This window comes from Wolffia australiana, chromosome 13 (genome assembly GCF_029677425.1).
Source record: "Wolffia australiana isolate 7733 chromosome 13, ASM2967742v1".
Taxonomy (NCBI): domain Eukaryota; kingdom Viridiplantae; phylum Streptophyta; class Magnoliopsida; order Alismatales; family Araceae; genus Wolffia; species Wolffia australiana.
In genome coordinates this window covers 16,218,279-16,229,958 of record NC_135847.1, presented here as the reverse complement: position 1 = coordinate 16,229,958, position 11,680 = coordinate 16,218,279, and the positions used below count along the sequence as shown (strand labels likewise).

The window sequence follows — 11,680 nt, the reverse complement described above, 5'->3', positions numbered from 1 at the left end:
TTAAAAACCCTGGGCCGGACTAAAACCCTAAGCCTTTTCCCTCTCTCTGTTTGTCTCTCCTCGCAATCGGTGGTGGTCGCCCGCGGAAGAGATCGCCTCGTCGGTCGCTCATGGAGTTTTGGGGTGAGTTTTGCGTACGATTCCTCTCTCTGCCGTGTTCCTGACGTTGAATTGATTCGGGCGGTCCATTCCTTCCCGGGCCATCGGGATTTCTTCTGTCCTGAGACTCGATTTTTTTTTTTCTTTGGTTGAAAAGTAAAGATTTTTCTTGGCCATCCGTTCCTCCGATTCGATTCCTCCTCTAACTCTTGGCTGCAAGCTGGAAATGGTCTTAGCGTTCCAACTTTTTTTCTTCTCAAGGACGTTCGTAGCTGAAAGGGTGCATCCCGAACATGTTTACGCCTTTAATTCTCTCGCCTTTTTCAAAGAGTGCATTTTATCTCACTATCCTCACTTTAATTATCGCTCTCGATCTTGTCTTTCACGGCAGTTTTTCACGCCGATGTGGTTGGCAAGGATTGTCACTTAATACGGTTTTACGTCTGCTTTTTTGCTTGATTATCCGACTAACCGTGATGCATTGAGAGATGAATGTCTCTGCGCATTTTAAGCTTCCCCCATTTCATTAGTTGATTAAGGGAGCCACAGTGTGATTGTTTATCCAGTTGCGTTATTCTCATTGACGGAACTCGGGAATGATTTGATTTCCTCACGTTTTTAGAGGTTTACTGGAAGTGGAACGGTGGGGTTGGAAGTGGAGGGGATGAAGGGAAGGAGCTAGAGGACGAAGGACGGATCGGAAGATGGACTGGATGAATCGGTGGGGTGCAGTAAGGTGAATTTATATCAGAATTGAAGGCTTAAAATCGTGAAGAATGTTAGATGAATCAGATGTGTTGCGGTGGATATCAGACTGTGACGTAAAATGAATGGGCGGAGGGCGTGAATTCGGCCGCCGGCGACCAAAGGCGGAGGAGGGGTCATCGTGAGATGTTTGACGAACATCTGAGGATATTAACTGTTGAGTAGGTAGGTGATGAAAGTGAGACCCAAGAAGCGAAAGTGGGGGAAGTTGATGGCTGATAGATATAACAAGGACCTTGGTGCGCTGCATTTTTATCTGGCACTGTCTAGCTGTTTGGCTTTTTCGTTTCTGAATGACAGTATACGCATGAACTCTATCTGCATTTACTGTATCCTAACTATTTTTACGCTTGGTGTTCAGGTGTTGAAGTCAAACCTGGAGAGACTGTCAAGTACGAGCTTAATGATAACAAGTATTTGCACCTGTCACAGGTTACTGCCATGATGTTTGGTTGTTATTGGTCTCTGGCGCCAGTCTCGTGGGAAATCGAATTTTTTAAATGTTAATGTTGTTCCGCAGGTGACTCTTGGGGAAGGGAAGAAAGAAAGCAAAGCAGACGAAAGGGCGACAATCTTTGTGAATTTTGATAATAAGAAGTTGGTTATCGGGACGTTATCTGCTGACAAGTGTCCCCAGATATCTTATGACCTCGTATTTGAAAAAGATTTTGAGTTGTCCCATAACTGGAAGAATGGGAGCCTCTTCTTCGTTGGCTACAAAGTACAACCTGAAGGATATCCTTATGTCATCTAAGTTTTGTGAACATTTCAATGAGTCTATGTGCAATTCTTCAAAACGGCTGTTTCCTTGACCAATCTTCGGCCTCTTTTTGTATGTTCTGTTCACGCCTGCTGATTTATCTGGTATGACTCCATTCTGTAGCCCTCAATCTAGTCTGGTATTGACATACACTTTTGGATAATGACATCGATTATTGGATTTATTGCAGACGAAATTGATTCGGAATCTGAATACGAGGACTCGCCAGTGGCAAAGGAATTGAAAGGTTCGGCACAATGATGGATCTGTAAATCGTTTAGAGTTTGAGTCTGCATTTCTCCTCAGTATTTTTATCTTTCATGAGACAGAATTCCAAGATCCTGTTGCAGTTTATTTTTTTTAATATCAATTCTTGCTTTATGCTATTATATGCCTCTTATTTTGAGAGGTGGCTTATTTATGCCATTTCGTGGAAACAGAATCGAAGAACGAAAATGGGAAAGCAAAGTCAAATATTGAGAAGGCGTCCCTGTCGTCTAAAGCGGACGCGAAAGCTCCGGGATTGAAGAGAGACGAAGTAGAAGACGAGGACGACTCTGATGACGACGACGACTTTGAACTGGATGATGAGGTATCGTCGGTGGCAACGGCTACTGCATCGGATTCCATTTTCGGCGTACGCTTGATATTTTCTTGTTTTTCTGGACATCCCCCTCCTTTATTTTCAGGACAAGATGGATGGCGAGAGCGAGAGTGACGAAGAGGAAACTGGAGAAGAGAGTTCGGACGAGGAGGACGAACCCACGCCAAAGAAGGTTTAACCCGCACCCGGCTCTCTTCTTCTTTTCAAGAATCTATACCCGCGACGGTAGTAGTGTAGAGGAAAAGAGTTGGGAATGTCGCTATCCGGGAGAGTCAATCTTCACGCTTTGGCTTCGGTATGGTGCAGGGAGGAGATGAGAAGAAACGTGTCATCGACCCCGCTCCAAAAACACCCGTACCGGAGAAGAAGGCCAAAATAGTCGCACCGCCGAGTGCTCAGAAAACGGGTAAGTCGGATTGTCTAATGTGGTGGGCAGCCGAACTCTTAATTTATCTTTTGTTACACTCTAATTTATCTCGGTTGCAATTTCTCCCCAGGCGGCGGTGCCGAAGGGAAGAAGGGGGGCGGGCAGCCGGCGACGCCTCACCCGGCGAAGCAGGCGGGCAAGACCCCGGCGACGAGCGACAAGCCGAAGCCGGCGCAGACGCCCAAGTCGGGAGGGACGGTGGCCTGCCCGTCGTGCCCCAAGTGAGCACCTCTGCGGCTTCTCGTTTTTCTTTTTCGTTGTTTTATAACGTTCCCCGCGCGCGTGCAGGACTTTCAAAGACGAGAACGCGCTCAAGTCGCACACCCTCGCCAAGCATCCGGCCCAATGAGCCCCCATCTACGGCCCGACCAAGACAAGAGCAAGGGAAGCGATCCGGCCCAATCAAACCGAAAAAAGAAAAAAAAAACCTCTCTTTCTTTTTGACAAGTCTTGTTTCTTGCTGGCAAGCTACTTACGAACCCATGCAGTTTTGGGAGTGTCAAATCGAAAAGGGATGGGATAGATGGATAAATAGATGCGATCCAAGCCTAGTTGTCATGGATCGGCGAGGTGTCGCCGTTACAATGACGGCAGGTCGCCAATAAAAGCCTTGTGGGTGCCGCCATGTGCGTCGCAGTTAAGCGATTACCCCCTCGTGGCCAAACCCACAGCACATGCTCCTATTTTTCACTCCTCTATTTTCCACCAAGTACGCCGACCGACCAACGGACGTCTCACCAGCTGTCGCAAACGGCGTTAACGGCCTCCGGGAGAGACGGCGGCACCGACAGCACGCTTTGGTCAACCGTTTCCGGCTAGGCGCCACCCGTACACCGAAAGTCAACCCCCCCCCCCCAAGCAGTAACAGCCGGTCCGGAAGGCCTGGCGCGCTCATCGGCGCCGGGCGCGGGTCCGGGCCGGGGTTGGTGTTGGGACGGGGACGTCCCAACACCTCGCTTTCCTTGCTCTCTTGCGCGGCTCGGCCCTTTTGTTAATCTTGACGCTTGACTGTCATTTTCTACGTCGTCTCGCTGTGTCTCTCACTCTCCCCCGTCCATTTTCTACTCTGCCAGTCCCATCGTTGGCCTTTAATACTCCCCTTCCCACTCGGTCCCCCATCATCGAATCCCCCCCCCCCCACACACACACACAGAGCCAGCCCAACCCAGCCCAGTCCGCCGACGGATTTTCTCTCGCCTTCTCCTTAAAGGGCCTGATCTCTGTCCATGAAGTGGCCAGCGCATCCAGAGCTGCAGAGTAGACGGGGACGGTGAGGTCGAGCACCGACGCGGGAGGGGGACGTCCTCACCTCCAGGCTAGTCTCTACGCGCGTTCCTCCTCCTCTCTCGCGCCGGTCTCTTCTTCTTCGCCTTGTTCCGTCATTATAGCCCGTTTTCAGGTCGACTTCCCCGGATCTCGCCGTGCCAGAGAGCAGTCAGTACTTTGTAGGAGCGGCGGCGACTTTTACGGCACATCTCCCATGTCCCCATGCTCGGGCGCCGTCACCACACTCGGTAGTCAACTCCTGCCACTCTCATGACGGCGCGGAAATAAACAGCGAGCGAGGGATCTATCTCATCTGCCCATCCCGCGCGCTCCACTCGGCGGAGAAGGGCTGCAGCGGCGCGCAGAGAGGATGGAGAGTGATGGGTCGTCGACGAACCTGTTGCCCGGCGACGACCTGGCCGGGCAAGTGGGGCTGGTGTGGGCGCAGGTGCGCGGGCCGTTGATCGTTCCGCTGCTCAAGGTGACGGTGGCGGTGTGCCTGGTCATGGCGGTGATGCTGGTGGTCGAGAGGGTGTACATGTGCTTGGCGATTATCCTCGTGAAGCTGCTGGGGCGGCGCCCGGAGAGGCGCTACCGGTGGGAGCCCATTCGCGAGGACATGGAGCTGGGCAACGCCGCCTATCCCGTGGTGCTCGTCCAGATCCCCATGTACAACGAGAGGGAGGTTTACAGGATGTCCATTGGTGCCGCCTGCGGCCTGTCCTGGCCCTCGGACCGCATCATAATTCAGGTCCTCGACGACTCCACCGACCCCGTCATCCAGGTTATCTCTCTCCCCCCCTCGGCCACCTCTATCTCCGGCCGAAGATGGCCTCGCCCCGAGCTGATCTCTGAGCTTCGTTGGTTTGGCCGCGCAGAGCCTGGTGGAGATGGAGTGCCAGAAATGGGCGAGCAAGGGCATCAACATCCGCTACGAGACCCGCGATAACCGCAACGGCTACAAGGCGGGGGCCTTGAGGGAAGGTATGCTGCACAGCTACGTCAAGACCTGCGACTTCGTCGCCATCTTCGATGCCGACTTCCGCCCGGAGCCCGACTTCCTCTGGCGCACCGTCCCCTTCCTCGCCCTCAATCACGACATCGCCCTCGTCCAAGCTCGCTGGAAGTATGGTAAGTCTCTCTCTCTCTCTCTCTCTCTCTCTCTCTCTCTCTCTCTCTCTCTATCTATCTATCTATTTATCTGTCTCTATTTATCTCTCTTTCTATCTATCCATCTCTCTCTATCTATCTCTCTCTCTCTCTATCTTTCTATCTTTCTCTATTTATCTATTTATCTATCTCTCTCTCTCCTGCACTTCTATTCAACGCATGACGATACGGCTTGACCAATATACCCGGCTTCGCTCGATGCACGCAGCAGTCGGCCGTCTGCTCGTCTCCCTGACCGTCCCCATCGCTGCCGACACTCCAATTCGCGCCTCTAAGCCGGCGCTTACCCACCCTTTCCCTTCACCATTTCCGCCAGCCGTCCCTACCACCGTCCGCGAGAGTGGAATCCGCTACCTTCCACTCCTCGGACGACGTCTCCATCGGGGTAGTAGGCGAGCCCCTAGACCGCGCTTCTACGGTCTTTATCCCTGCCGTACATGCAGCCAATATCTGCATGCACTGTCATCCCTCCGCGACCTTTTCTCCTCGCTTCTCCGGTTCTCCCTCTACTCCTCTCTCTCCCTCTTACCCCGATTAAGAACGTCCGCGTCGGTGTTCAACCAGTCTATCGTGTAAGCGTAGGCGCACTGTGGCCGTGTGGGTGTTCAGTGTTCACTGTTCACCACAAATGTACGTAGGTCAGCGGATCTGCCCGACTAGACAGCAGGATCCGAAGAGAGATGACACAGGCCCCACAGCCTTAAACCCCTCACCCGTCCATGCCCAGGTGCCCCCATCCATCCCCGCTTGCACATCAATTCCCTCATCCTTTCCTCGCGCCAAACTCGAGTGAACGCTGCGTCTCAAGTTACTATTTTATAATTACCCTTCACTCTTAAGACGTAGGCCCGTAGTTTAAAAATCTCTGTCCCGAGACAACTCCCGTCTCTGCCTTCGCCAGATCTGTCGATGCTCCAATATTTTATCCCCCTCTCGCATGTGTCTCGGCTGCCCCGACGGCGCACGTTTACAAGAAGTTAAAGCTTCCTCTGCCCCCGTCCATGATTATGGCGCGACGAGCGCCAGTATGTTCTGTCGTCTATGTTATCGGTTGATTTTGGCTGCTCCAGCGCGGGAGTAGCCGAGAGCCGAGATTTTGGCCTTCTCTTCCCGAATTCGTCTTCAGGCATCATGATATTCTTGTCCTTTCGTCTCGTTTGCCTGACGAGGCCGATGCCGTCACGCAGTGAACGCGGACGAGTGCCTGATGACCCGGATGCAGGAGATGTCTCTCGACTATCACTTCAGCGTCGAACAGGAGGTTGGCTCGTCCACCTACGCATTCTTCGGCTTCAATGGTGACTTGCACTCCTCGCCAAGCTCGCATCTTGCTAAATTTCCCCCTCGTCCCTCGCAATTATCGGGCTCCCTGGCCGCCTCCTGCAGGAACCGCCGGCGTCTGGAGGATCGCGGCCATCGAGGAGGCCGGCGGCTGGAAGGACCGGACCACCGTCGAGGACATGGACTTGGCCGTCCGGGCCGGCCTTCTCGGCTGGAAATTTGTCTACCTCAACGACCTCACGGTCCGTCTCTTCTCCCGCAAACTGAGTCACCGTGATCTACAACCGCTACGTTCTCCCTTGATTGATCCGATGCTGAACTCGCCAGGTCAAGAACGAGTTGCCGAGCACGTTCAAAGCCTACCGCTACCAGCAGCACCGGTGGTCCTGCGGCCCCGCGAACCTGTTCAGGAAGATGGCCGCGGAGATCGCCAGGAATAAGGTGCGTCGAGACGGTTCTACTCCTTGTTCCGGGTATTTGTGCGGCGCTAAAGCACGCTAAGTCCTCACCGTGGCGAGTGCAGAAAGTATCCTTGTGGAAGAAGGTGCATGTCCTCTACAGCTTCTTCTTCGTCCGGAAGATCGTGGCGCACATCGTCACCTTCTTCTTCTTCTGCGTGGTCATACCCGCCACCGTTTTCGTTCCGGAGGTCAGGATCCCCAAATGGGGCGCCATCTACATCCCGTGCGTCATCACCCTCCTCAACGCCGTAGGCACGCCGAGGTGCGCTGTGGAGGCCGTCTCCTTGTCTCCTCTCCTCGCTTTTAAAGCTCACGGTGCAATGGCGAAAACAGGTCTCTACATCTGCTCGTGTTCTGGATACTCTTCGAGAACGTCATGTCCCTGCACCGGACGAAGGCCACCTTCATCGGCTTGCTAGAGGCCGGGAGGGTCAACGAATGGGTGGTCACGGAGAAGCTCGGAGACGCCCTCAAGTCCAAGGCCGGGAGCAAGGCGGCCAAGAAGTCTCGCTTCAAGTTCGGAGACAGGTAATATTATCGCGCCAGGACCAATGGCCTTCCTCGCTGCTGATCGTAATTCTTGCCCTGAATGGCCTCCCGTCCTCAGGCTGCTCGTCTTGGAGCTCGGCATGGGGGCCTTCCTCTTCCTCTGCGCGTGCTACAACGCGGCCTTCGACAGCAACCACTACTTCATCTACCTCTTCCTTCAGGCCTCCGCCTTCTTCGTCGTAGGCTTTGGATACGTCGGAACATTCGTTCCCAGCGCCTAACGAAGCGCGACCTCCTCCCTTCTGGACCATTGATCTCTCCCTCTTATATCTCAGTTGGCGGCAGGACGGTTTATCTTTTCCCGACGTGTGTCTGGTGGTATGACTAGGCTGTGGACTCTTCTATTTCCCGATCTTTTCGCTCTTAGGCTGCTGGACTGAGCTGGCCGCGATTCCCGGAGGAGGAGCAGAACGGGAGGAACGGCCAACGGCGAGCTCCTTTCAGTCTGAAGTCGCGGAGTCGATTTTCGCTCTCTGCCTTATTCCTTCTTCCCTTTTTCCTTCTACTGATTTGTTGTGCCACAAGACGAAATAAAGCTGGGAGCGGCTTCAGCGATGTTGGATCAAATGCTCCTCTTGTCTCCTCTACTTGCGTAGGTCCTTCACTGATGTTTTTGATTCTGCCATAGTCCCTACGAGTCTATATTGTTGATATTTGACTTTTTTTTGCAATATCCCTTGTTAGCCCAGTACCGCGGTCCAACTAACACCGTTATCCGGAGGCAATCTTGTAGTTAGGCATTAAATATTTATTGTCAAATGATTCCCTGGCAAAAATATGGCATATGCGCTCGGCAGAATGATTATTGAAAATGGACATTGGTCGCTTTTTGCCATAGGTAAACTGAAATTCATTAAATTAAGAATAGTTTGAGCCATTTTCACTTTGTACGAACAGGTAATAAAAATCTGTGCGAGACGTTGCACTAGAGAGATATTCAAGGACATTACCAAAATTTAATTCAACTAGATAGAACTCACTTTTCATACTAAATGTATAAGGAAAAATGATGCAAAATATTCGCTGTATCGTACACGTGAGTAAAATAACAAATTTATACTCATTTTCATTTTCAAAAAAATGTCAAAGAATCCTAAATAGTACTCTGAAGGCTTCCCTGCGGTGACCTATTTCTTTGTCACATAATACTATGCATAAAACCATTTATACCCTTGCTCTGATCATTCTGCAAGTTGTCTAGTTTTGTTGGATTCTATTTTAATGATTCCATGAAAAAATGTGATTCATAAACAAATGAAAACTGATTTTATGATTTATTTTTTATTTTTTAATGCTATAAAGGCTTTTATTCAGCATAAAATACATTTTTATTTTGGATAAAGTGTTTCTAAAAATGAAGAAATGCTCATAAATTTTTGTGTTATATCTTATGACCTCACTTTGACCGTCCGTTTAACATTTATGAGTATGGTACCGCCTGATAAGCGAGAATTATTTGATTTGACTCACTATGAATGAAATTTGAAATCATTTTCCTCATAAGAATTATTAAGACTAATGACTGAATGATAACTATACTATTTAATGAATTTCTCTCAAGCTAGAAGTGATAATTAGCATCTTGAAAAAAATGACATTGTATGAAAGACCCTACGTAAAGCATCATTTTTTACCCCAATGTACAAAAAGCAATTCAATGTATTGATGACAAAATTGTGGCATTCTTTCGAAGTCCATCATTTAAATGTTTACATTTTCATCTACAAGTTATAAGGAATGAGGAAAGTAAAAGTTAACAAAAAGTACATTTTATGTATTATTTCCTAGATCAATTACGAATCGATTTACATGCTTCCGCATCATGGAATCATGTTTTCCATGGTCAAACTGAGGCACATAACCCATCAAGTTGAATAGAGAAGAGAGTAGAGTGGAGAAAGAGGGGACTCTGAATTCTGGCTCGCCTGAGTGCTTGAAATGAGTGCCCTTTCCCTATTTATACTTCACTTGAGTTTTTTTCTCAAAAATACATAAAGTTAAATATATTCACCAATGCCCCTATGATCTTATGTGTATGATCCTCTAGGCCCATTTATCATTCTAGTTAATCTTTAATGGCCCAATAATAATTATTGACCAAGCTTATTAATTACTTTATCACCATATAGATTAATTAACTAAGGATCGATATAACCTAATCGATAGGTTGAGTATTCAGCCCGTGGGGTGCCAAGTTACGCCTCATGCCCTAGAAGATATCGAGTAGAGTTTGAACTCTCTCATGGACCCTTTATCACCATCAGTTAGCGTATATGTATAATCCATCATCAGTGTGAGACTCTCGAATGACTTAGGGTATGATTGATTGCCAAACCCTGATTCGTCATTCGAATAGTATTGATGTGTAATGGGGATCATTGGAGAATGCATTCTCCAATGTCCACACTTCCTTGGCGACGAATTTGCTGCACAATCTGCCTTGAGTCAATCTCCTCTCATACCGAGAGCGGATGATCCTATCTTGACCACTCAATCCTCTCCATGAGCCTCGTACTAATGTATATTATGTGGCCATCAAGCCAATCACACTACCATGTTCAATTAAGTTCGTTGAATTAAATATTTATGTTTATTATTATTCTGTGTGATGTTTATAATGAAGTTCATGTATACGTGCAATGAATTTATGAATTATGATGAGATCATAATACAGTGATCGCTAGTCTTTAAACATTTATTCTAAATATTCGTATTTAACAGATAGTCGAGACGGAGATCGAGTTATCCGGATAGAATAGCACTAGGTGATCCTATCTATACGATAAATACAGCTTACCTTGTGGTTATTAGTGTGGCGACACTATGGACAGAGAGTGGGTGCTCTTTCGAGAAAGAGTTCACTGAATTGATCCATACAAATCCCTGGGTATTCAATGAACTCTTTCTCCAAACAACACCAAGTATCTGTCCTTAGTGTCGCCACAATAATAGCCATAGGATCAGTTGTACTTATCATATAAGTAGGATGAGTTAGTGCTATTCTGTTTGGATAATTCGACATCCATCTTGACTATCCATCAAATATGAAGTGAAGAATTCTAGAGCAAGAGAAAAGAGTTCAAAAATAGAAAAGATATGAGCTTATTCAACATTCCCCCTCAAACTGGCGAGTGGTTATTATACATTCCCAGTTTGCTACACAAATCCTAGAAGCGTGGAGCAGACATGTCTCTAGTAAAAATATCAGCTTGCTGATGAGCAAAGGGAACATATGATATGCGAAAGCTTCCTGACTCCAGCTTCTCTTTGATGAAGCGACAATCCACTTCAACATGCTTCGTACGATCATGTTGCACTAGATCATGGGCGATGTTGATAGCCGATTTGTTATCACATAATATTTGAGTAGATTGATTACATGACAGCTTCAACTGTGCAAGGAGATTGGTGATTCATAATGCCTCGCAAATGCCTTGTGCTAGAGGACAGAACTCGGCTTCAACACTAGATCGAGATACAACAAGCTGTTTTTTACTTCTCCATGAGGTAATATTCTCTCCAAGAAAGGTGTAGTAGTCTGTCGTTGATCGACAATCAACATGAGAGCAAGCATAATCCGCATCTGTGTAGACAGCCAATTGGAGACCATTTTTACGCTTGAAGTGAAGCCCAAAACCAACATTTGCTTTGAGATAATGGAGTACGTGGTTGATTGCATGCATATGACTTGTCCTCGGGGCATGCATAAATTGGCTTAGCACACCAACCGCGTAGGCAATGCCAGGACGAGTGTGAATGAGATAGATTATCTTACCAAACAACCTTTGATACCTTCCTTGATCAACAGCCTTCTAATGTTCCATTAGAGAGAACCGATGGTTCGTCTCGATGGGAGTAGTATGAGGTTGTGAGTTCACCTTGCTAAGCTCGTGAAGAAGATCAGTAATATATTTCCGTTGAAAAAGGAAGATGACAGTCACTGAATATGCCACCTCAATGGCAATGAAGTATCTGAGTAAGCCATGATGTTTAATATCAAACTCACCAGCAAGATGAGTTTCCAATTGAGTCGTCGCTTGCGAGTCATTCCCTGTGATAATAATATCATCCACGTACACAAGAAGGATGGTGACTCCCTGATAAGCTAAAAAATGCGTGTATATATGTTGTTATTTAGAGATTTTTTGACCTTAATCACTAAAATTTTTATGTCCCTTAATGCTTGAGTAAGGGGTTGAACCCTACAGAGGCGATATGAAAATTCAGTTTTCCTCAAATTCAGTTTAATAGCTATGATTTTTTTTACTTTTAATAGATTTTATGATTATTTAGCAATC

General features: G+C 48.0%; 2 protein-coding genes across 3 annotated transcripts; both read left to right on the top strand.

Annotated features, from left to right (window-relative positions):
- Positions 1-5: 5 nt before the first annotated feature.
- Positions 6-3,187, top strand: LOC144711235 (histone deacetylase HDT2-like). The gene is made up of 10 exons (XM_078585167.1): positions 6-123; positions 1,226-1,296; positions 1,385-1,599; positions 1,712-1,728; positions 1,815-1,871; positions 2,065-2,216; positions 2,314-2,400; positions 2,535-2,634; positions 2,726-2,876; positions 2,944-3,187. The coding sequence occupies exons 1-10, from the start codon at positions 111-113 to the stop codon at positions 3,002-3,004; spliced, it is 924 nt and encodes a 307-aa protein (XP_078441293.1). The 5' UTR covers positions 6-110; the 3' UTR covers positions 3,005-3,187.
- A 624-nt stretch (positions 3,188-3,811) lies between these two features.
- LOC144711233 (glucomannan 4-beta-mannosyltransferase 9-like) lies at positions 3,812-8,053 on the top strand. Of its 2 annotated transcripts, XM_078585166.1 has the most exons (9): positions 3,812-3,970; positions 4,055-4,705; positions 4,800-5,052; positions 6,279-6,389; positions 6,478-6,614; positions 6,700-6,813; positions 6,896-7,095; positions 7,167-7,361; positions 7,441-8,053. In XM_078585166.1, exons 2-9 carry the CDS (start codon positions 4,292-4,294, stop codon positions 7,601-7,603), a joined length of 1,587 nt encoding a protein of 528 aa, XP_078441292.1. In that variant the 5' UTR covers positions 3,812-3,970; positions 4,055-4,291; the 3' UTR covers positions 7,604-8,053. The 2 variants fall into 2 exon arrangements, with proteins under 2 accessions (XP_078441292.1, XP_078441291.1); XM_078585165.1 differs by having other exon boundaries at positions 3,820-4,705.
- The last annotated feature ends 3,627 nt before the right edge of the window (positions 8,054-11,680 follow it).